This window comes from Hyaena hyaena, unplaced genomic scaffold (assembly GCF_003009895.1).
Source record: "Hyaena hyaena isolate Hyena2069 unplaced genomic scaffold, ASM300989v1 scaffold_879, whole genome shotgun sequence".
NCBI classification, from domain to species: Eukaryota; Metazoa; Chordata; class Mammalia; order Carnivora; family Hyaenidae; genus Hyaena; species Hyaena hyaena.
In genome coordinates this window covers 662,890-685,857 of record NW_024081510.1, presented here as the reverse complement: position 1 = coordinate 685,857, position 22,968 = coordinate 662,890, and the positions used below count along the sequence as shown (strand labels likewise).

The following is a 22,968-nucleotide window of genomic DNA, read 5'->3' as shown; positions in this document are numbered from 1 at the left end:
TAGCAAACCAAATCCAACAATGCATAAAATAATTATACACCATGACCAAGTGGAATGCAAGGGTGGTTCACCATTCAAAAATCAATTAATGGAATCCATCACATCAGCAGACTACAGACAAACCACATGATCATATCAGTAGATGTAGAGAAAGCATTTGAAAAAATCCAAAACCCATTCAGGATAAGAAAACAAAGCAAAAAACAACCACTTCCAGTAAACTAGGTACTGAGGGAAATTTCATCAACTTCATAAAGAACAGCTACCAAAAAAATCTGTGGCTAACAACAACAACAACAACAACAATCTATGGCTAACATCCTAGTTGATGGTGAGAAACTAGAAAATTTCCTGCTCAGATCATGAACAAGGCAAGTGTTCCCTCTCGCCATTCCTTTTCAACACCATACTGGAAGTCCTAGTTAATGCACTAAGATAAGAAAAGTATTACTGATCGGAAAGTGGGGGGGGGGGGGGTGGGACTGTCTTCGTTTGCAGGTAAGATTCAATACTGTCAAGATTTCAGTATTTCCAAACTTGATTTATAGATTCAGTGCAATCCCAATTAAAATCCCAGATGTCAACAAACTGATTCTAAAATGTATTTTCAGAGGCAAAAGACTCAAAAAAGGCAACTCAGTAGTGAATGAGAACAGTCAGAGGATCGACACTACCTGACTTCAAGACTCACTGGAGAGACTGTAATCAAGACAGTGTGGTGTTGGTGAAAGAAAAGACAGGTAGGTCACTGGAACAGAACAGAGAGCCCAGACAGAGACCATAAACATGCAGTGGAAAGATCCTGGACAAAAAAGCAAAGACAATACAATGGAACAGAGATAATCCCTTCAAGAAATGGTGCCGGACATCTGCATGCCAAGAAAAAAAAAAAAAAATCTAGGCAGAGACCTTATATCCTACACAAAAATTAACTCAAAAATGGATTATGGACCCAAATGTAAAGCATGCAACCATGAAACTCCTAGAAGATAATAACATGAGGAAAAGCCCAGAAGGCTTTGGGTGTGGTGAGCCCTTTTAAACTCAACACTGAAGGCACAGTCCATGAAAGAAAGAATGGATAAGCTGGAGTTCATTACCATTAAATTTTTCTGCTCTGTGAAAAACACTGTCAAGAGAGTAAGAAGACAAGCCACAGCCTAGGAGAAAATGTTTGCAAAAGGCATGCCTGATAAAGGACTGTTATCCAAAGGACTGAACGACTGTGTGAACAGTGGTTCATCCAGACAAGGGTGACAACACTCAGAGCTAAAGAGAAATGCCAAGGGGAACCTTAACCATGTATCACTAAGTGAAAGGAGCCCATCCGAGAAGGCTGTGCACTGTGTGATTCCGAGTACACAGCGCTCTGGGAAAGGAGAACCACCCAGGGGCTGCGGGGGTCAGGGGGAAGAGGGGTGACTTGGAGCATGGGGGGAGGGCCTGTCAGGGCAGTGAGGTTACGCACTGTATGTGATATGGGTGCAATTGTGGATGCATTTGTCACACGGAATACACAGCAACAAGACTGGACCCTAATGGAAATGATGCACTTTGGGTGACAATGATGTGTCAGCATGGGCTCCTCTCTCTGGATGAAGGTGCGCCTCTGGTGCGGGGTCAGGGCATGTCTGGGAAGTCTCGGTACCTTCCACTCAGTTTTGCTATGAACCTACTGCTCTAAGAAAGAAAGTCTACTTAGAAAGGCAGTGAGTTGGGGCAGGGGAAGGAAAAGAGTCCCAAGAAATATCAAAATCCAGGGGCGTCTGGGTGACTCAATCAGTTAAGCGCCCAACTTCGGCTCAGGTCATGATCTCATGGTTCGTGGGTTCGAGCCCCGAATCGGGATCTGTGCTGAAAACTCAGAGCTTGGAGCCTGCTTCAGATTCTGTGTCTCCCTCTCTCTCTGACACTCCCCTGCTCATGTGGTCTCTCTCTCTCTCTCAGAAATAAATAAAACATTTAAAAAAGTAAAAAAAAAAAAAAAAAAAGAAATATCAAAATCCAGCAGGGTGAGCTCTAGCAGGGTTCAAGGCAAGAGAGCAGTCCTCTGTGAATCAAGGCTGTGCTCTGCACTCTTGGAGTCACTTGGCCTTTTCCTGACGTGTCGCACGTGTCCACAGCCTGTTTTCTGCCTGTGCAGCTTTGGAAAAGCAACAGCCCCTTTCCCTGGGTCCCTTCTGGGCTAAGCAGGCAGTATTTCAGCAGATACGATGTTCCACAAGCCCCGGCGGGCCACAGCGTCAGGCTGCTGGACTGACTCTGTGTCCAGCCTGTGCGGAGAGGCCCGGACACCCGTGAGTCCCACCGAGGGTCTCTCAGGGACCTGCACTCTCACCCCCGAGTCTGTGTGACCTGAACTAGCTGAGAGTGTCCCAAACCCTCAGGAGCTGCTCGGCATCTCCTCCATCTCTCCACTTCCCTACAAAGCAGACGCACCTTTCACCTTTGGCTCAGGAATCTCCTGGTGCCACGGCTCTCAGTTCTGCCCTGCGCCCAACAGGAGGACACAGTTCAGCAGGTTCCTGGCTGCTGTGACAAGCACCGCCCCATCTGGCGCCCTGACAGTACATGGACACCAACAGTCTGTGCCGGGCAGCCTGGGCACTTTCTCTTATGTGTCTCAAGATTCTCAAGCCGCTCCCCAGTTGCCAAGCCACTTCCACGTTTTTAGGTGTTATGATAGGGTGCCCCCACGTCCTGCTAACAGGATTGGTGTCAGTGTCCTGTGGCTGCCGTAACAAAGCGCATAAACTGGGTGGGTGTGTTTTCTCCCTGGCCTGGAGGCCAGAAGTCTGCAAGCAGGCTGTGGGCCGAACTGCATCATCTGGGCTCCTCCCAGCAGAATCAAGCTCCTTGCAGCAGTGGGGCTGAGGTCCCCCTTTCCTCTCTGGCTGTCGGCTGGGTCACTCTGAGCTCCTAGAGGTCACCCACATTCCTCGCCCCATGTTCCCTCCCATGGTCATGCCAGCAGCCGGATCCTTTCCATGCTGGGAATCTCGGACTGGCTTCTGCGACCAGCAGTTGAAAAGTCTGCTTGCAAAGGACCTCATGATGAGGGCAGGCCCACCCAGACAGTGCCCTGATCTGGGACCTTGATTCTGTCTGCAGAATCTCATCACAGCATCTTCTGATTAGCAGTGGATTGAGTTACCAGGAGCAGCATGTATGTGCACTGGAGCAGGGATGCTGGGCATCTTGGGATCTGCCCCTGTTTCCAGGACAGCTGTGCTCCAGGCCTCGCCCCTGGTGTACCCACAGGGAGTGGACACCTCCACCTTCAGGGAGCCTTCTCACTGTCAGGGGAAAGTCACTTCCCGCCTCTGCGTTGACAACGTGCAGACCCTGCAGAATCCACGTCCTAACCACAGAGTCCCTGGCCCGGGTCACCACTGCCTCTGTGCACCCTGTCCTATTCTTGGGCCCTTAGCGCTGCAGCCCTGGAGAAGCCCTCTCCTATCCCCCACATGGCCGAGGAGACCGCAAGAGCACAAAGGAGCCCAGTGTGGGGGCAGCGGCCTGGAGGGTGAGGGCCCCGGGGGCCTCCATCCGCTCATCGATTATGCTTTCCTGTCACTCTGGACAGGAACAGGCTGACTGTAGGCTGACGGGCAGGCCGGGGAGGGGCCGCTGGGGGCTTACGTGATAGGGCAGTGGACACCAGCCCCACCCACGTGTCTGGCACATCTTCAATGCAGTGGTTTTCACTGTGGTGCATAGCGTTTAGGCAGTGAAGCCGGGACAGATGGGAAGTCACGGCGGGTCATGGAGCGAGTGGGGTCCGAGCGGGACATCACAGTTTGCCAGTCTTTGTGGGCACAGCAGTGCAGTGGGGGGTGGGGCGGGGGGAGACAAAGGCCCGGAGAGGCCAGGCCTCTCTGGAGCTCCCTCTGCTCCACAGGGTCGCTCAGCCCTGTAGACGCATGGGCGAGTCAGGCGGGCACCCACTACTGCAGGCCAAGTCCCGAGCATCCCCACCTCTGGGCGTGCCCGCTGCCTGCGCTCTTCATGGGCAAGACTGGGCTGGAGACAGCGAGGCAGGGCAGAGGGCTGTGCACAGCGGTGTCTGGGGCAGGCCCCAGGCAGGCCCAGAGGTGACACTGGAAGTCCTGATCTGTGTGTGAGTGCATCAGCAAAACCCACTTCAGCCGAATTCCTCCACCATCCTACAGGGGCCTGCCTAGCTAAGAATGGGCTGGCACACAGTTGGTGCCAAACCCCGCTAAGGGCTGTGGCTGCATGAGGGCTGTGCCTCTGGAGAAGGTATTTTTTACTGCCCTAATTTTTTAAAGGTTTGTTTGTTTGCTTGCTTGCTTGCTTGCTTGCTTTGAGAGAGAGAGAGACAGAGACAGAGAGAGACAGAGAGACAGAGACAGAGCATAAGCAGGGGAGGGGCAGAGAGAGAGGGAGACACAGAATCCAAAGCAGGCTCCAGGCTCCCAGCTGTCAGCGCAGAGCCCGACGCGGGGCTGGAACCCATGACCTGAGCTGGGTTAGATTAGCTGAAAGTTAGAGCTGAAGTCAGAGGCTTAATCGACTGAGTGACCCAGGTGCCCCTTTACTGTCCTAAATCTTGAAGCCCCCAGCTCAGCTGCACCTACAAGCCCAGGAGTGTCTCCTGGGGTGGGGGCAGGAGGCAGAAAGTTGGAAGGCTAGAGGGGGGTCTGGGGGAAGAGGGGTGGACCTGCCGGTCCCCCTTCTGCAGAGAAGAGGCCCGTGAGGGGACAAGCACGGTCCCCAAGGAGGATGCAGTTGTCCTGTGAAGGGCTCCACCCTGGGCGCCTGCCCCTGACCAGCCTCCTGCTTTATAGAGGCGGCTGGTGCTCTCAGGGCTGCCGTTCTGCGTGCCCGGTGCGACCGAGCCTCACACTCTCACCAGAAGCAGATGTCTGTGTCCAGATGCCATCCCAGAGAGTGCACGGCCTGAATAAACAAATCACTCTGCGATTCGGAGAAGAGCGTGCTTGTCAGCACTGGCTTTCCATGATTTCCAAAGGAGAAGTTTCCAAAACAAAAAGCTTTGGTTAGCTTTGGAAACGATACATCCTTCAAAGCTTGATTCTTTCCTTATGTTTGAGTCCGATAAAAAGGAGGGGCAGATTGAGGCCCGTGCTGACACAGCCCTGCTTGCTCTCTGCACGGGGCTGAAAGGGTCAGGTAAGTTCTGTGTGGGAGGAAGAGACTTGTTTGTTTCTCTGTGCAGCACAGACCTCTGTGAGCAGCTCACCTGGACCCTGCTCCGGAGCCCTGGGAAGGTGCAGGACTGAACCGATGGCAGAAGGGGCACAGTAGCGAGGGCTGAGCCGTGGGCAGTCAGCAGGGATTTGGATCTGGGTGGACAGAGGGCATCCAGGAAGGGACAGACAGTTATGGACCTGGTGGCATGGAGCTCCAGTGGCGTTTCCCAGCAGCTGGTACCCCATACATGTGGAAGGCAGAGGTGCGCCCAGAATGTGGAACCCTCCACTCAAGCGCATCTGTGCCCAGGCTGCCCACAGCCCCGGTGGGCCTCTGCTGACCACTGCAGGCTCCCTCATGGAGGGTCCTATCTTCCGACAAGACCATGGCCTCCTTAGTCCCTAAGCTCTGCTCCTTGAGTCGTGGTCACCAATGCTTGCACAGGAGTTGGACCAGGAGCCCTGCCCCAGGGCTGGCCTCCTTCCCTCCTGACTCCAGAGCTGGGTTTGGTCCGGGGACGCATGCTTGGTGCTGTCTGTGGGTGCAGTGGGGTCAGCAGTGTGGGTGGGAGGGGGAGGGCCAGCCTTGCTCCTGGGCCGTGGGATAGGGTACTGCCCTGTAGTGCACCAGGCTCTCTTAGTGCTGTTGCTGGCAGTGTTCCTGGTCCTGAGTGGAGACACATCACAGGAATCATGGTGTGTGTATGCATGACCTGTGTGAGTGTGTGTTCTGGGTATGTGTGTGCATGGATTTCGGTAAATGTGTGAGTGTGTATGGGTGTGCATGCATGGGTTTGGGTCTGTGTGAGTATGTGTTTTCATGGGTGTGTGTGTGGGTTTGGGTGTGTATGCGTGTGCATGGTTGTGTTTGAGGGCTTGCATGTGTGTGTGTGTACATGACTGTGCATGGATTTATGACCCATGTGTAGGTTTGGGTGTCTGTAGGTTTGGATGTGTGGGGGCATTTATATGAATGAGTGTGTGCATGGGTGTATGTGAGGGCTTGGGGTGTGGGGTATGTATGTGAGTGTGTGCACGCATCTTTGAAGGTATGTATGTGAATGAGTGTATGCACAGGTGTGAGGAGTTGGGGTGTGGAGTACATGTGTGATTGTGCGCATGTGTGTGAAGATTTGGGGTGTGAAGTGTGTATGTGAGTGTGTGCACGCATCTTTGAAGGTATATATGTGAATGAGTGTATGCACAGGGGTGAGGAGTTGGGGTGTGGAGTACATATGTGAGTGTGCGCATGTGTGTGAAAATTTGGAGTGTGAAGTGTGTATGTGAATGTGAGGTATTAAGGAATGGTATGTGAGGAATTAAGAGTGTGGGGGTGTATGTGTGTGCATGGGTGTGTGAGAGATTGAGAGGGTGGTGTGTATGTGAGTGTGTGCACAGGTGTGTGAGGGATTGGAGGTGTGTATGTGTTTTCACGAGGGTGTAAAGATTTGGGTGTGTGTGTGCACAAGTGTGTGAAGGTTTGGATGTGGGTCCATATGTGAGTGTGTGCACAAGTGTGTGAGGGATTGGGGTTGTGGGGAGTGTATGTGAGTGTGTGCATGGTGTGGGAGGGATTGGGGGTGTGGAGTGCATACATGAGTGTGTGCACGGGTGTGTGAGGGTTTGGGGTTGTGGGGAGTATATGTGAATGTGTGCATGGTGTGTGAGGGATTGGGGTTGTGGGGTGCATACATGAGTGTGTGCACGGGTGCGTGAGGGTTTGGGGGTGTGGGGTGTGTATGTGAGTGTGTGCACGGGTGTGTGAGGGATTGGGGGTGTGGGTGCATATGTGAGTGTGTGCATGGGTGTGTGAGGGTTTGGGGTTGTGGGATGCATGCATGAGTGTGTGCACAGTGTGTGAGGGACTGGGGTTGTGGGGTGCATACATGAGCGTGTGCATGGGTGTGTGAGGGATTGGGGTGTGGGATGCATACATGAGTATGTGCATGGCTGTGTGAGGGTTTGGGGGTGTGGGTGCGTATGTGAGTGTGTGCACAGGTGTGTGAGGGATTGGGGGTATCAGAGTATATACGTGTGGCTGCGCAGGCACTGGCAGCCGTCCTCTGAACACCCCCATGCCCGAATCTGTGGGTGGCATCTTGCTCTCTGGACCACCTACCAGTGTGAGCCGCGGGCCAGGTGGCCAGTGCCTGTGGCAGGCCAGCAATCTGCACCCTATCCATAGCCCAGCTCTGGGACCCAAGGAGATCTAGTGGGAGCAGGGTCCAAGTGCATCAGCCTGAGCGCCTTCCCGCTGCTGGATCCTTCACCGAGATTCTCAAACAGGGGTGCACGTGTCCTTGGTTGGAGCGCCTAGCTAGCTTCCTGTGCTCTCCCTCTGCAGTACAGGAACTTCGCACTCACCAGACCGCTCCCAGAGTCAGCCCAGGGCCCCCATGTGACCATCACCCAGGTAAGCTCTGGAGAGGTGGGGGGGGGCACCAGGTCAGACATAAGACATGACCCTCTGACTTGTCCAGGGACCCACGCCCCCAAGAAGCCCCCCAGAGAATCTCTTCTGGAAGACAGGAGCTGCAGCCCCTCAATCCCTGTGGCTGGTGGGAGTCCAGCATTGCCTCCCTGGGCTTCTCTGTGAACCCACGAGGGCACCAGGCCACTCCGGTGGCTAGGCCTGGACACCCTCTGAGGGCCGAGGATAGGAGGAAGACGGAGAATGTGGCGGCCACAGCGGCCCTCCAGACGGGGCCCTCTCTTTCGCCCTGCTCCAGGGAGTGCAGGACGCTATTGGGCTCCTGTCTTGGCCCCTGTCCTCTCTGGGTGATGCTGGTTCTTCCCCAGAGCAGGAAACACAGTGCTCTGTCACAGCAGCAGGAAGGCTCCGGCCAGCTTCCCCTGAGGAAAGGGAGTTTGCTGTCTGCACAGGACTCAAGGACAGGAGGGCTACAGAGGCTTTAGAAAGAGGAGAGACCCTGAGTTCAATCCCCACCTCCTGACAGACAGGAGGGAAGCTAAGCAGAGGGAGAGTCACTTGCCTGAGCCCCACCAGGACTGCAGCATGAGAGCCCAAACACAGAGTGACACCGAGGAGCAGGCCCTGTGCACAGAGCCATCCTGCCCAGAGGGCGGGCGCTCCTCCCAGACTCCACTCCTGTTTACAGCTCTTCGCTGAAAGGGGCCAACCAAGTTGCCAGACATTGAAGGAAATCAGAATTAAAAAGCAGAAAAATTAACAAATACAGAATCTGTGAATAATGAGGATTCGCCTGTAATAAATGAATGTACCAATCAACTAATTAATACTGTATGTTCACTTTCTCTCTCTGTCTTAAAATAAAGCATGTTTATCAAACACTGCAAAGTTCCACACAGCTGCTTTCCTTGTTAATTACAAATGCTACAAGTCAGTGTGCCAACCCACTAAAACCAGTGTGACAGAGTTGCCTAGGACTTCTCCATCTCCTGCTGACCCAGATGTAATTATGCAGCTATTTATTCATGTGTGTACGCATGCACGCAGAGACATGCGAATCCCTGTGGAAATGTGCAGACACCTGGAAACACATAGATGTGAGGCGGCCTGCAGACCCGTGCAGAAATACACAGGCAGGCACACACAGCAGTTGTTCAGTGCACCTTGTCCCAAAAGGTTTTACAACAACCTGTAAAGAATGCATAAGATATCTCTGAAAAATAACTATAAGACAGAAAATTGGAGAAAAGGAGAGTGACATCAGACAGAGTAGGAATAAAGCCTGAGAGAAAACCCAATGACGATAACATAAACAACAGCAGTGCTCCTTAGTCAGTGACTACGTGCCTGGACTGAGGGGTGTGTGATCCCTTGCACTTCCCAGGTGGGCAGGTGCAGCCTCCTGTCTGGCATCTTTTGACAGCATCCCCGTGTGCAGGACAGAACTCACCGGTAGGACTGCCTCTGAGCCACGTTTATGAGTGGCTGCCCACAGCGGTACTCTGGGTGCAGAACAACCCTCCCTCCTGAGGCTTCTGTGGATCACACAGCCTGTGCAGGCATCTCTCACACCCTAGAGTAGATGCTGTGGCTTTGGCATTTACAAGGGCCATCACTGGGCCAACAGGGCCTGTTGTTTTGGGGGCCAAATGTGGCTTGGGGATCAAAGAGCATACACTGAGAAGGAGTGGGGAACTCATGTTTGAACACCCCCTTGTGTCACCATCTCAGCGCTTTGCTGGGATGGAAGAAGGGTTGGCAGCCCTGAGACGGTCACAGCTGTGTGGACATGTGATTGCAGGCATTTCCCGGCCTCTCCGGGTGCTTTCCAGCTTGGCCATCTGGTTAGTGAAGGGGAGGCTCTTGTGAGTGGGTGTGTTGTTCTGGTCAGGCTGGCCTCTGCACTCACACAGCAGGAGGGAAACCACAGCTGGGGCCTCAGACCAGGGCAAGTGCAAGTACTTGACCAACAGATGCCACTGGTGGCCGGGAAAAGCTGAAGAGGAAGAGAAGCACAAACTTGGGTGAGAACCCCACCCGGTGACCAGCATGCTCGTGGGGCAATCAGGACCCTTCCAGAGTCTTCACAGAACTCACTTCATCTGACATTCTCCTCTATGTCTACATCCTGTCTTCCCCAGCCAACAAATGGAATGCAAACCCATAAGCTCAGGACTTTTTGCAAAAGTACTTAATGAGTGAAGCTGGAGGATCTGCCTCAGGTGCATGTAGGTCCACACTGGAAGCCAGGGGAGGTGGAGCAGGCTGAGGAGGGAGGTGGAGCACCTGGGGAGGGAGGTGGAGTACCTGGAGAAGGAGAGGGAGCAGTCTGGGGAGGTGGAGAAGCCTGGAGAGGGAGGTGAAGCACCTAGGGAGGGAGGTGGAGCATCAGGGGAGGTAGGGCGCCTGGGGAGAGAGGTGGAGCATCTGGGGAGGTGGAGAAGCCTAGGGAGGGAGGTGGAGCAGCTGGGAAAGGAGGCAAAGCACCTGGGGAGGGAGGTGGAGGACCTGGGGAGGGAGGTGGAGCAGCCTGGGGAGGCAGTTTAACACCTGGGAGGGAGGTGGAATGGGAAGTTGGAGCACCTGGAGAGGGAGGTGCAGTAGCCTGGGGAGGGAGGTGGAGCACCTGAGGAGGTGGAGCATCTCAGAAGAGAGGTGGAGCATCTGGAGAGAGGTGGAGCATCTAGGAAGAGAGGGGGAGCAGCCTGGGGAGGGAAGTGGAGCACCTGGGGAGGGAGGTGGAGCACTTGGGGAGGTGGAGCATCTGGGGAAAGAGGTGGAGTAGCTAGGGGAGGTGGAGGACCTGGGGAGGGAGGTGGAGCATCTGGGAAGGTGGATCATCTGGGGAGAGAGGTGCAGTAGCAAGGAGAGGTAGTCTCCTTAAGCCTATCTCCTTCTCTGGGGTAATTTCATGTTAACATCCAAACTGTGGACTTCCTGAGGGCAAGTTCCTGGTGCTCTTCACCCAGCCCAGATCTGGAAGGAGGAAAGTGGCCCCCCAGAAGTATGTGGATATCTCTGTGTACAGGTGTGTGTCTCTGAGTGTGCATGGATGTGTATGTGTACATGTCTCTCCGTGTGTAGACTTACATGTGCAGGCATGTCTCTACATGTGGGTGTATGGACATATGTCTCTCTGTACATGCATCATCTCTCTGTGTGCATGGACCCACATATGCAGTGTATTGGGATCCACATGTACCAGCCTGTGGCTGCATCTGAATGTGTTTCCCAGGCCACTTGCAAAGCTCCTTGGACATCAGAAGTACATCATCTCCTAGCATAGGACTAGGACTTGCCAGGTCAGGCCCCGCCCCACAGTGAGGGACCTACACTTCCCAGGACCTGCCAGGATGCTTGAGACCCTCAAAGTCCTCAATAGTCTCTAAATACAGAAAGTAAGTGGAAACTACTGATTCAAAAGCAAACAGAGACAACTCATTTTGCAACATATTTTCCCAGCAAACACCTGTGCCCTGAACCAGGGACTGTGAAGTCCCTTGTGACTTGGTGCAAAGGGCTCCCCCACAGAGGGTCTGCCTGGCTCAGGAGGGCTCCCGTGCATGTCTCCGGTGAGTGATGGTCCTCTGGGCACCCTCCACTCAAGAGCCAGTTGAGGGAGGAGCCCCATCTGCGCCAGCATGTCAGCAAGGAGCTCTGGGGTGCAGATGGAAGGGGTCCCCCCAGGCCAAAGTAACACCTCCGGCTCTGAGGGCGCCTGCTTTACCTGGGCTGTGACTTACAGATACAGATTCCTGGGCCCCAGAACAGGCTGGGACCAGAACCCCAGCCACCCCAGAGTCCACATTTTAGGCTACTGACCCCTGAAAACTGTGCACATGTGAACCTCTCTCCAGAAGAGCAAATGGCTACTGAGACCCACCACCCATTCTGAAAAAGAGAGATGTTCTCCCTGCTCCACGTGACTCACACCCAAGGAGTGGCTGCCTGTCACAGCGCTGTGTCACCCATAGGTCTGGAGGGCATGGTGAGGACCAGCTGTGTGTGGGAGGGGTCGAGGAAGATAGAAGAGAATACTACAATGTGTAAAGGCCTGGGAGTGGAGGGGACCTCATGGTGCTGAGACTTAAGAGGTGGCAAGAGGCCCTGAGATATCATCACTGACCTTACGTGGGCCTGGGGTGGGGGATGGGGCACATCTAGGGTAGGGATAGGGCACACCTGGGTGGGGTTGGGGCACATCTAGGGTGAGGATAGGGCACACCTGGGCGGGTGATGGGGCACATCTAGGGTGGGGATGGGGCACACCTGGGTGGGGTTGGGGCATACCTGGGCTGGGGATGTTTCACATCTGGGGTGAGGGTAAGCCACACCTGGAGTGGGGAATGGGGAACATCTAGGGTGGGGATGGGGCACACCTGAATGGGGTTGGGACACACCTGGATGGGGGAATGGGGCACATCTGGGTGGGGATGGGGCACACCTGGAGTGGGGATGGGGCACATCTGGTGGAGGATGGGGCTGGGCAGGCCTGGGGCTAGGACACTGTATACACACCCTGCACACAGGTCCTGCTGAGTCCTGGGTCTCACCATCAGGCAGCAGCCTGTGGTGCATCAGGGGAAGCCAACAGCCCAGGGTGACCCAGCCCACCCCGATGGCCGTCTGCCTCAACCCTGTCTGTGTCTCCTCCAACTCCTAGACTGACTTTGGGGTCGGCATGGGGGCCTGGGTGCCAAGGTGTGCAGGAGGCTGCAGGTGGTTGTGGAGGAGACTGGGAGCTTCCTTACAGAAGGCACCACTGGTGCTCTCTTGGTCCCTACAGAACAGAGTGAAATCCGCATAACATGAAATCAACCGTTTTTAAGTAACAGTTAAGTGCTAATTTGTGCAGACACAAAATTGTGGCATCTCCATGTTTATGTAGCTCCAGAACATTTCATTCCCCTGAAAAAAAAAAAAAACCCATATCTTCAAGCAGCCTCTCCCTGGCCCCCTTCCCCAGCGCCTAGCAGCCACCAGCTATGGATTTGTCCTCTCTGGCATTTCATGTGAATGTGGCCTTTTGTGTCCAGCTTCCTTCACTCAGCAAAGTGTTTCCAAGATTCATCCACTTGCTGCACATGTCAGTGCTCAGCCCTTTGTGTGGCCAAGTGATGCTCCCCTTCGAGTTGCTGGACACATGTTCCACCTTGTGGCTTCTGTGAACAGCGTTCCTGTGCACACGAGTGTGCATGTTTGCTTGAGTCTCCTCCCAGTCCTGGGACTCCGTTCCCTGAGCGTGGGATTGCTGGACCCTCTGGCAAATCTGTGGTTGTCCTTCTGGGAAGCCGTCACTCTGTTTCCTCCGTGGACGTGCCATTTCACGGCCCTACCACCAATGAGCGCAGATTCCCAGCTCTGCATATCCCCACTGACATGTTTCCATTCCAGCTATGTCAGCAGCTGTGAAGGGGGTCTTTGTTGAGGTTTGGACTTTCATTTCCCTAATGGCTAATAACTCCAAGTGTCCTCTGGAGTGCTTGCTGGCCATTTGCATCTTTAAAATGTCTGTCGAGCTCCTTCGCCACTTTTAACTAGGTTGCTTGTCTTTTTTGTTGTTGCCTTGTAAGAACTCCTTATATATTGTGCAGACTAGACTCTTCAGATGGATTATTTGCAAACATTTTCTTTCATTCTGTGCATTTTCTTGTCATTCCTTAATTATGTCTTCCAATGGACAAAGCTTCCATTCTCATGAAGCCCAACTAGTGTATTTTTCTTCTATGGCTTGTGATTTTGGTGCCATATCCAAGAATCCATGTCAAATCCCAGGTCATAAAGATTTGCCCTGCGTTTTCCTCTAAGAGCTTCATGATTTTGTGTCTGATTCACTCTGGTGCGTTTAGGGGGCTAAATTGAGGAAGGGGTCTATGCAGTCATCCTTGCATTGTTTGTTGTGAGAGTGTTCCTCCTCTTGAAAGGTCCACCTGCCTGGGTGTCCCTGGGCTCCAGCCCCACCTGGCTGATCTTGCCCCTGCATTTCAACCACCCCTGTTGGCTTGGCCTCACCTCCATTCCTATTGCCCCCAAGGGGCTGGATAGCAGGCCCCTGCTCAGGTTTACTTCTCATTCACCATCCCTGCTTGGGCCCCAGTCTTCCATCTGCAGGATGTGTCTGTCCTGGCTAGTGTCCCTACTAACGCAGAGCACTGGACCCTCCTCCTCATGAGCTCCACTTAGCCCCACGCTAAGTGGGGCTGGTCCTTTCCTGAGGGGCTGGACCTGGGCCCCTGCTCCATGTCCTCATCCGTGGCCACCCAGTCAGGAGTATGGCTGCATCAAAGCCCTGGGGCCGTGAGGCAGCCCTGGCTCCAGAGATGCAGCACTTGATGGTGAGCCTGTGTGCACGCCTGTGTGAAGGCCCAGCTTTGACATCCCCTCCCCTGGGCTCAGATCCCATCTCTGCTGTTTCTGTGGTGCGACCTGGGCTGGCTGCCCTTGCAGTGGTGGGTGACCTGGTGCTGTGAGGGGATGAGCCCCATCTTTCCTGCTCCCTGACCCCAGGGCCAGGACCCCAGGGCCTCCTGGAAGACTGGCTCCAGAGTACGTCTGTGCTGATTAAGCTTGGCTGGCATGTGTTGGGTGGGGTGATGTGTGCAGGACAGGCCTGCCCTCTATATGGGGACAGGTGACCACAGGAGTTCACCTGGGGGCCAGATGTTGCACAGAGGAAGCCTGTGACTGGACCCTGAGGGCCGACCGTCAGCAGACCAAGAGGGGGATGGGTATGTAGGCAGCTGTGGCTCAAAGTCTAGAGAAAGAAAGTGACAGCTCTGTGTGCAGCTGTGTGTGTGAGCATCTTGTGTGCGTGTGTCTGCACATGCACAACTGTTCACATGCGATTGTGTGTTTCCACATGTGTGCATGCATGTGTGTGTGTGCATGTGTGCTCTCTAGAGCCTGCCTGCATGTCCGGTGTGAACCACACCCTGGGTAGGTGACAAAGGGCAGGGGCTCCAGCAACGCCCTAGAGGTGGGTGTCCTACAGGCAGTGAGGCTTCCCGGCCCCTACAGACCCTGCAGCTGGGTGGAGGGCTGTGGTCCAGGCAGTGGTGGGGACGAGCCCAGAGCACAGAGGGAATGGACAGAGAGGTGGGGACCTAGGGAGAGGTGGGTGTTTGGACAGAATCCCAGGGAGGTGGGGGTCGAGAGGTATCTGCACCTGCAAGGCTGCCAGGTTCTGCTATTCTGGAATCACAGAACCCCAAGGCTGGGCAGGACAGTCCCACTCAAGGACAGGTCCTGGCCATTCCCAGAGGCCAGAGCAGGGGATGCCAAGGCCCGTGCAGCCTCCGGGGTCCCTGTCGGTCTTGGCTGGTGCCAGGTGGCTCTTCCAACCCATCCTGGCTGGCACTGGTCTCAGGCCCAGCTTCCTCACCAGCTAGGCAGTGCCGCCCCAACAGGCCCCCTGCCAGGGCTGCAAGCCCCTGGGAATGCATCCCCTCCCCTCCCTGCCCTTCCCCCAGCAGGCTCCACCAAGAGGATCCAGAGTCAGGAGCCGGGGCAGGTCCACCGAGGTGGACAGCACGTCGGGCTGGGGGCACCGGCTTCATTTCCTGTCCTAGACAGTGAAGACTCATGGCCACTTCACCCACACAGAGCACCCACATACAGCTCACACACATGTGCACACACATGCAGACACAGCTTACACACACACGTGCACACACACAGCTCACACACGCTCACACGTAGACACAGCTTACACACGTGCACATGCAGCCCATGCACGCGCACACACACAGAGCGCACATACATGCTCATGCACAAACACGCACAGACACACTCCCAGGACCAGCCTGCCTGCTCAGTCCTCTCTCCCTATAACCTTTGTCTGTGTGATGCCAAGCAAGCCTCCCGTTCAAGAGACTGGACAGACACAGGCCAGGTGGCCAGGTGGGGGGAGGAGACAGGCCGGGGCAGGTGGACATGTGGGTCCACAGAACTCACAGCCGGCCCCATGCACACAAGCAGGGTTGGCTGCTGGCAGTCCTGGACCAGCTTCTGCACTTCCTTCTCACTGGGTGGGTCCTTGACGGGTGAGGGTTGGGGACTTCTGGCATTCTCAGAACCCCACCCTCCAGCCCACCATGTGGGGATCAGGGATAGGCTGGTGGGACCTTGTGCCATCCCCGGACCCACAACCCCTTGCCTTGCGGGGATCCATGAGGCAGGGCCCCAGCAGCCTGGGAGCTAGGCCACTCCAGGGGGCTCTGCAGCTGGTGCCCCTGACAGAGCAGGCCTCCTCCCAGGTCCTCTTCCCAGGAGCCCCTTCCGCCTTCTGGAGTCACATGAGGGTGAGGTCCCAGAGGAGAGGAGGAGGCAGGAGGAGTTGCTCCGGGGCTCCCAGGGCTGGAATGTGGGATGAGTCGTGGCCGGATCGGGTTTCCTCCTTTGCCTGAGAGCTCCCTGAGCTGGGGGAGCCAGCCCGGCTCTAATGGGAACCAGCTGTGGGAGGGGGAGGCCGTGTCTAGAAGAACAGGCCACGTACTCCGTGCTCACACCACCTTCCAGGGAAGAACTGATAAGCCCCTCCTTTTACAGCTGGGGAAACTGAGGCCCAGAGCAGCCCCGTGTCCAGGGCCTCTCCAGGCAGCCTGCAGCTGGGCATCCTCAGGGTCCAGCCAGCTGCTCCCTCTGCTCAGGCCTGGCAGACCCTCCAGCAGGCTGGGCCGGTCCCTGTGGGACCCCTCGGCCTCCCCCCAGGCACGTGTCCTGCTCCCCACATCGGGCTCATGGAGACATGGGCTCTGTGGCTGCAGATTCTCGGGCCGTCAGCAGAAGGAGCTGCTGTAGCAGAGACAGTAGTGGTGTTAGCAGAGAACCACAGCAGCCCTTGGTCCACCCCAGTCCCCAGCTCCTGCTGCTGCTCACGAGCTGCGTATCAGTCAGCGTTTGCTGCATGACAAACCATCCTCAACTCGGCTGAACCACAAGGAAGTCTCATTTGTCATGACAGCTGCCTGCAGAGCCAAGGGCTGAGGGGGGGCCTTGGTGCAAGGTCAGCATGGAGCTGCAGGTCGAGGTAGGGCTGGGGCTTTGACTTTGGATGAGCGCTCTGGAAAGGGCTAGGTACGGGGGTGCTCAGGGGGTGAGAGTCAGGGGGAGGCTGCCCAGGGCTGGAGGGATGGCGTGGGCCTGGGAGTGGGCTTTGTATAGGAGGCAGGAATGGGCTTGGATCAGACCCAGCTCAGGCATGAGGCGTGGTGATGACCATGCCTGGGCTGACCCTGCACTCAGGACCCCATGGCCTATGGCTAACATCCTAGGACCCTGCCAGGGCCAGGACCCCCATTCCTGCTCTCCTGGTATGGCCTGGCCCTGGCAAAAATTGGCTAGGAGACACCAGAGCAAGGCCCAAGGTGTGAGTGGATGGGGTCTCCAGGGCAGGGAGACAGACTACGGTGTGGTCAGGAGGGAACATGGGGATGAGGAGCTGGTGGGTGGGGACAGTGAAGCCACAGGAATAGGAGTTGTTTCTGCAGAAAGGGACATTATCTTTAAACCTGGCTGTTGATGATTTTATTGAAGTTACTGAAGTGGTTACGCCTATGAAGAGGATGCTAGGCACACCTGTGCATGCTCAGCAGTCCTCCGCCACTTCCACAGGTGTCTGCACCTGACCTCTGAGCCCTGGGCATGAGGTGGGACCAGGCCTGAGGAGGAGCAGAGAAGTCTTAGCTACCAGGCAGTGTTTCTGGAATGGCAGACTGGGGAGGGCCTCACCAGTGACAGGCCCTCCACAGTCCAGGGCTGGGGCGGGAGGCAAGGCTGACCGTGGGTGCCCTGGCTGGGGTGGGGGCTGGATTAGAATATTTCTTGGATGCTGCTTCCCTCCTTACTTGGGGAGTCCACTGCCTTCAGGCCTCTGGGGAGGAGAGCAAGACCCTGCCTAGAGGAGCCCCCAATCCAGGAGGCCCTGCTGGTGTCACAGGTGACAGGTCAGCATGGCTATGTGGCCCCCAGGGGACAGTGGTGGCAGACTGCTCCTTGTGCAGCTGGAGGGTGCCCTGGGTGAGGTGGGGCACAGTGAGCAGGACCACAGACATGTGAGATGGCCTCTCAGGCTGTCTGCCAGCCCCCCGGAGCAGAAGCCACCTTGCAATCACACTGTGCCATGGGGTATGTTCCACAGCCCCCGGGTCCCACCCCTCGGGCTGGATGGTGGTGAGTTAGCCAGCAGGGAGCCTGGCCAACCCCCACCAGCAGGCACTTTGCACCACAGGAATCTGCCTCCTGATTCCCCAGTTCAAAGGCCTGTGTGTCCCCAGCTCTTTCTGGCTCCTGGGTCCTGCCTGGCCTGGGACGGGGAACCACATAAGTCCTCCGCAAGGGGACTTCCGTCCAGTTCCTGCTGTCATGGGACCTCAGCACCAGACCTGATGTAGGGGCCAGGCTGCTTGGAGAGGATCTGGCTCAGCTGGACACTAGGATATTCAAGTCAGTGCAGACCCAGCTCCTGGCTGACCGGTGCTCCGGGTCTCCTGCATGTCAGCTAGTCCTCCTGCTTCCTGGAGGAACTCTGATCTGTCCTGGATGTCCCCGTCCCCCAGGTCTCACCCAGATGTCCCTGTCCCCCAGGACCGTCCTAGGTGTCATGTCCCCCAGGCCTGTCCTACATGTCATATCCCCAGGTATGTCCTGGATGTCCCTGTCCCCTAGGCCTATCCTACTCCTACATGTCATGTCCCCCAAGACTGTCCTGGATATTCCTGTGCCCCAGGACTGTCCTAGATGTCATGTCCCCCAGGACTGTCCTGGATGTCATGTCCCCCAGGACTGTCCTAGATGTCCCTGTGCCCCAGGACTGTCCTGGATGTCATGTCCCCCAGGACTGTCCTGGATGTCATGTCCCCCAGGACTCTCCTGGATGTCATGTCCCCCAGGACTGTCCTGGATGTCCCTGTGCCCCAGGACTGTTCTAGAAACTCCTATCTCTTGTTTCCTGGCCCATCATGCCCTGCTGATTGCATAGGCCCAGGCCATCTGGTTACCATGTATTCTCTGCTTATCAGCCTGATCTTTATTAGTGTGGCTAGGATTGACAGTAGGACCCTGCTCTGATGGAGGAGAGGGGTTGATGGCACCCTCGGATGATAATGACAGATCTTGTACAGTCTTGTGCCTCAGACAGCTGGGTTGTCTCTCTACCTTGTGGTAGTGGCCGAGGATTCTCTTTGAATTCAAAGTCAGTATAATTCTTCCAAATGCCCAGATTCTGGTATTTGAAGGTGGATTCCATCCCTAGAATCTGTGCTGGAGGGCTTACTGCTCTTTGAGGTCCTGAGGTCCTGTGTTCAGACTTCATGGAGTCTGTGGACAACCCAGGAGGGCAGCTCTCTGATAGGAGCTGGTAGTTGTGTTGAGGAACTGCAGGCCAAGCTGAAGGGTGTTCCCTGTGTTAGATTTGGAGATTGTGACCAATTCTCCACAGGTTGAAGACAAAAACACAAGCTGCAATCACCTACATTTCTGGAAGGCTTCTGAGGGGACATGGCCATGGTCAAGCCGGAGCATTGTGGGTTTGTCCCTCTTCAAGCCAGCTGCAGGCCACCTGCCCATTCCATCCTCAAGGTTAGTTGTGCTGCTTGGGCTGTGCAGTGAGTAAGGTAGGGCATGGAATGGAGTCCTGCAAAGCCCCTGGGACCCAGCCAGGGTCCCTGTCTCCAGCTCAGGGCCCAGTCACAAAGATGAGGCACCCACACAGACAGCATGCTTACTAACACCTAGAACATGGGAGCAACAGAGGCAGGCCTGGGTGGAGACTTGGGGTAAGGCTGAGGTCCAAGGCACCAAGTGAAACCCAGAATGAGCAGGGGTTGAGAGGTCTACCCAGAGCCCTTTGGGGTGGGGGGCATACCCAGATGTGGATGGGATAGACAGGAGGCCAGGCTCCAGAGAACATGATTCAGCCAGGTGAGGTCAGGAGAGGAGGTGGGTGACACTGTGAGGAAGGAATATAGTCAGGCCCAGGGTGGGCTGGGGAGGGGAGGCCAGGCTCAGGAAGGTGGGGTCAGGCTGAAGAGTGAACCTGATGAGTAGGAAGTGATGCCATTTTCTGAAGGTTCCAGAGCATCATTTGCTGGACGTCATCAAAATTAGGAACTTTTGTGCATCAAAGGGCACTATCAAGAGTAAGAAGACCGCCCATAGAATAGAAGAAAATACCTGATTAGGGATTTATACCCAGAATATAATGGAACTTTTAAAAACTTTTTTAAAAGTTTGTTTATGGGATGCCTGGGTGGCTTAGTCGGTTAAGCGTCCGACTTTCGCTTAGGTCATGATCTCGCGGTTCGTGGGTTCGAGCCCCACGTCGGGCTCTGTGCTGACTGCCAGCTCAGAGCCTGGAGCCTGTTTCAGTCTGTGACTCCCTCTCTCTCTGACCCTCCTCTGCTCACGCTGTCTCTCTCTCTCTTTCTCCTAGAAAGAAATAAAACATTAAAAAATAAAAAATAAAAATTTGTTTATTTATTTTGAGACAGAGAGATAGAGAGTGGGATAGGATCACTATTAGTGCAGAGTCTGATGTAGGACTCAAATCCACAAACTGTGAGATCATGATCTGAGCTGAAATCACGAGTTCCTGCATAACTGACTAAGCCATCCAGGTGTCTCTAAGAGAACTTCTAAAACACTTCTTAGGATGAGAACTGGGTGTTATATGTAAACCAACTTGACAATAAACTATTTAAGAAAAAATATAAAGCTGACAAATTAAAAAAAAATAAAAAGCAAAACACAACAACAAAATACAAACAGCCTGAATCAAAAATGGGCAAAGGACCTGAACAGACAATTCTCCAAAGAAAGCACCAGGTGGCCAATATGCACATGGAAAGATGCTCACCATCGCTGATCATCAGGAAAATGCAGATCAGACTCAAAGTGAGAGACCAGCTCACAACCACTCAGATGGTTGTGATAAAAAATAAAAATAGAAACTGACATGTACTGGGGCACCTGGGTGGCTCAGTTGGTTAAGTATTCAACTCTTGATTTTGGCTCAGGTCATGGTCTCATGATTTGTGAGATAGAGCCCCATGTCGGGCTCTATCCTGACAGCACAGAGCCTGCTTAGAATTCTCTATCTCTCTCTCCCACCCCCTCACTATATATTTCTCTAAAAAATTAAATTAAAAAATTAAAAACACAAAAAGATTGACAAGTGCTGGTGAGCATGCAGAGAAACAGGAGCCCTGTCTGTGCACTGCTGGGTGGAATGTCAGGTGGTGCCGCTCCTATGAAAACATTATGGTGGATCCTCAGAATGTTACACTTAGAATTAATGTGGGGTCCAGAGAGTCAACTTCTAGTGGAATTTCTAGCCCCAGAAGGACTGAAATCAGGCAAACAAACAGGCATTTGTACACCCATTTCTGGCAGCATTATTCACCGTAGCTGAAGCATGCACAGACCCCAGTGCCCAGACAGATGAAGGCATGAGCATAGTGTGGTAGACACAGCCTTAAATGGAAGGAAATCCTGATGCATGCTGCAGCGTGGGTAACCCTCGGAATCACTGCGCTAAATGAAATAAGCCAGACACAAAAGGACACTCTATCATCCTACTTCCATGACATTTTTGGAATAGCCTAATGCATAGAAGCAGAGAGTAGAATAGAGGTGTTAGAGGGCTTGGGGAGGGGGTAGCAGGTGCTAATTGATGGGTATGCAGTTTCTATGTGAAGATGAAAAGTTTTGGAGATGGGTAGTGGTGACTGTTGCACATCACATGACTGTGGCTAACGCCACTGAATTTTACACTTAAAAGCGGCGAGAGGGGCACCTGGGTGGCTCAGTCGGTTGAGCGTCTGACTTCAGCTCAGGTCATGATCTCACGGTTCGTGGGATCAAGCCCCGCATTGGGCTCTCTGCTGACAGCTCCGAGCCTAGAGCCTGCTTCGGATTCTGTGTTTCCCTCTCTCTCTGACCCTCCCCTGCTTGCACTATCTCTCTCTCTCTCCCCCTCTGTTTCTCTCTCTCAAAAATAAATAAAACATTAAAAAATTTTTAAAAACCCTCCACGAGTTCTGGAGAACGTGTGTGCTGTTGTCTGGTGAGGTGTTCTACAGTTGTCAGGTCTGGTGTTGTTCGAGGCTTGCTCATCATTGCTGATCTTCAGCTTAGCTTCTCATCCACTATTGAATGTGGGTTCTTAACATATTCAGCTTGTTATTACTTAATTGTCTGTTTCTCCCTTCAATTCTGTCAGTTCTGGCAACATGAATTTTGGTAATCTGTTATAAGATGGTTCTATGTTTATAATTCTTGCATCTTCATGATACACGACACAATTCATGATAAATTGATCCTTTTACACTTTTAGCCTCTAGTGATATATTTTGTTTTAAAGTCCTTGTGATGCCCTGAACAGACAATCCTGAATCCTAGAATTCTGACATACAGAACTGTGAGATGATAAACACGTGCTTTTATGCAAGTTTATAGGTTTGTAATCATTTGTTATGTACCAATAGGAAACAAATATGGATTTTGGTACCAAGTGTGAGCTACTGCCTTACCATATACTTAAGTGTGTGGTGGCTTTGGAATCAGGCAGAGAGGCTGGTGGCTGGAAGGACTCCAGGGACATGATAGGAAAAGCCTAGACAAGGTTGATGAGGGTGACAGTGGGAATATGGATGCTGGGGATGCTATAGGTGCAGTGCTGTTGGGAACTGGGGAGAAAGGCCTCCTTGTGCAATGGGATAAGTCTTAGCAAAGTTTATTTTATGGGGAGGCTTGGTTTCTTCTTGCCCTTATGGGGAGAATGAAAGAGGAAACATAACCAGAGGAAAGATCTGTTGAACAAAAAGACCCTAGGGAGCAATGATTTTGGAAATTCCCCTCCATGCTGGTGTTTCATCAGCAGTTTTCACTGTACACTGTACAACAGTATTCACTCATCTCAGTGTGCACATCTTCCTATGTAATTTCCTTACCCACCCATGGCCTTTGTGCTATTATCATCAGAAATATTATGTTTCTTTGTTACTGACCCCAAATATATATATGGCACCTTATGCAACTGCTTTTTAAACAAGCTAAGGGATGAAAGAGAAGGTATATACATAAGCAGTCTAACAATGATCTGTGTAAGTACCAGTCCCAGAGCACTTCATTACTTCATGTGCACACTAATTGCCATCCATTGTCACTTGCTTTCAACCCACAGAATTCTCCTAAATATAACTGGTTAAGCAAGTCTCCTAGCACCAAATTCTTTCAGCTCTTATTTATCTGGGAATGTCTTTATGATGCCTTCATTTTTTTTTTTTTACAAATAGTTTATTGTCAAATTAGTTTCCACATAACACCCAGTGCTCATCCCCACAAGTGCCCTCCTCCATGCCC

At 53.6% G+C, this 22,968-nt stretch overlaps 1 protein-coding gene across 1 annotated transcript in view; it reads left to right on the top strand.

Moving 5' to 3' along the window:
• The first annotated feature begins 2,213 nt into the window (after positions 1-2,213).
• Positions 2,214-22,968, top strand: part of PRSS38 (serine protease 38) — a 58,464-nt gene continuing 37,709 nt past the window's right edge. Inside the window, exons 1-6 of the mRNA XM_039220262.1 lie at positions 2,214-2,297; positions 2,388-2,567; positions 3,431-3,526; positions 7,522-7,590; positions 9,340-9,452; positions 18,193-18,245. Of these exons, the coding sequence (XP_039076193.1) occupies positions 2,214-2,297; positions 2,388-2,567; positions 3,431-3,526; positions 7,522-7,590; positions 9,340-9,452; positions 18,193-18,245 (595 nt within the window). The remainder of the gene's footprint in view (positions 2,298-2,387; positions 2,568-3,430; positions 3,527-7,521; positions 7,591-9,339; positions 9,453-18,192; positions 18,246-22,968) is intronic.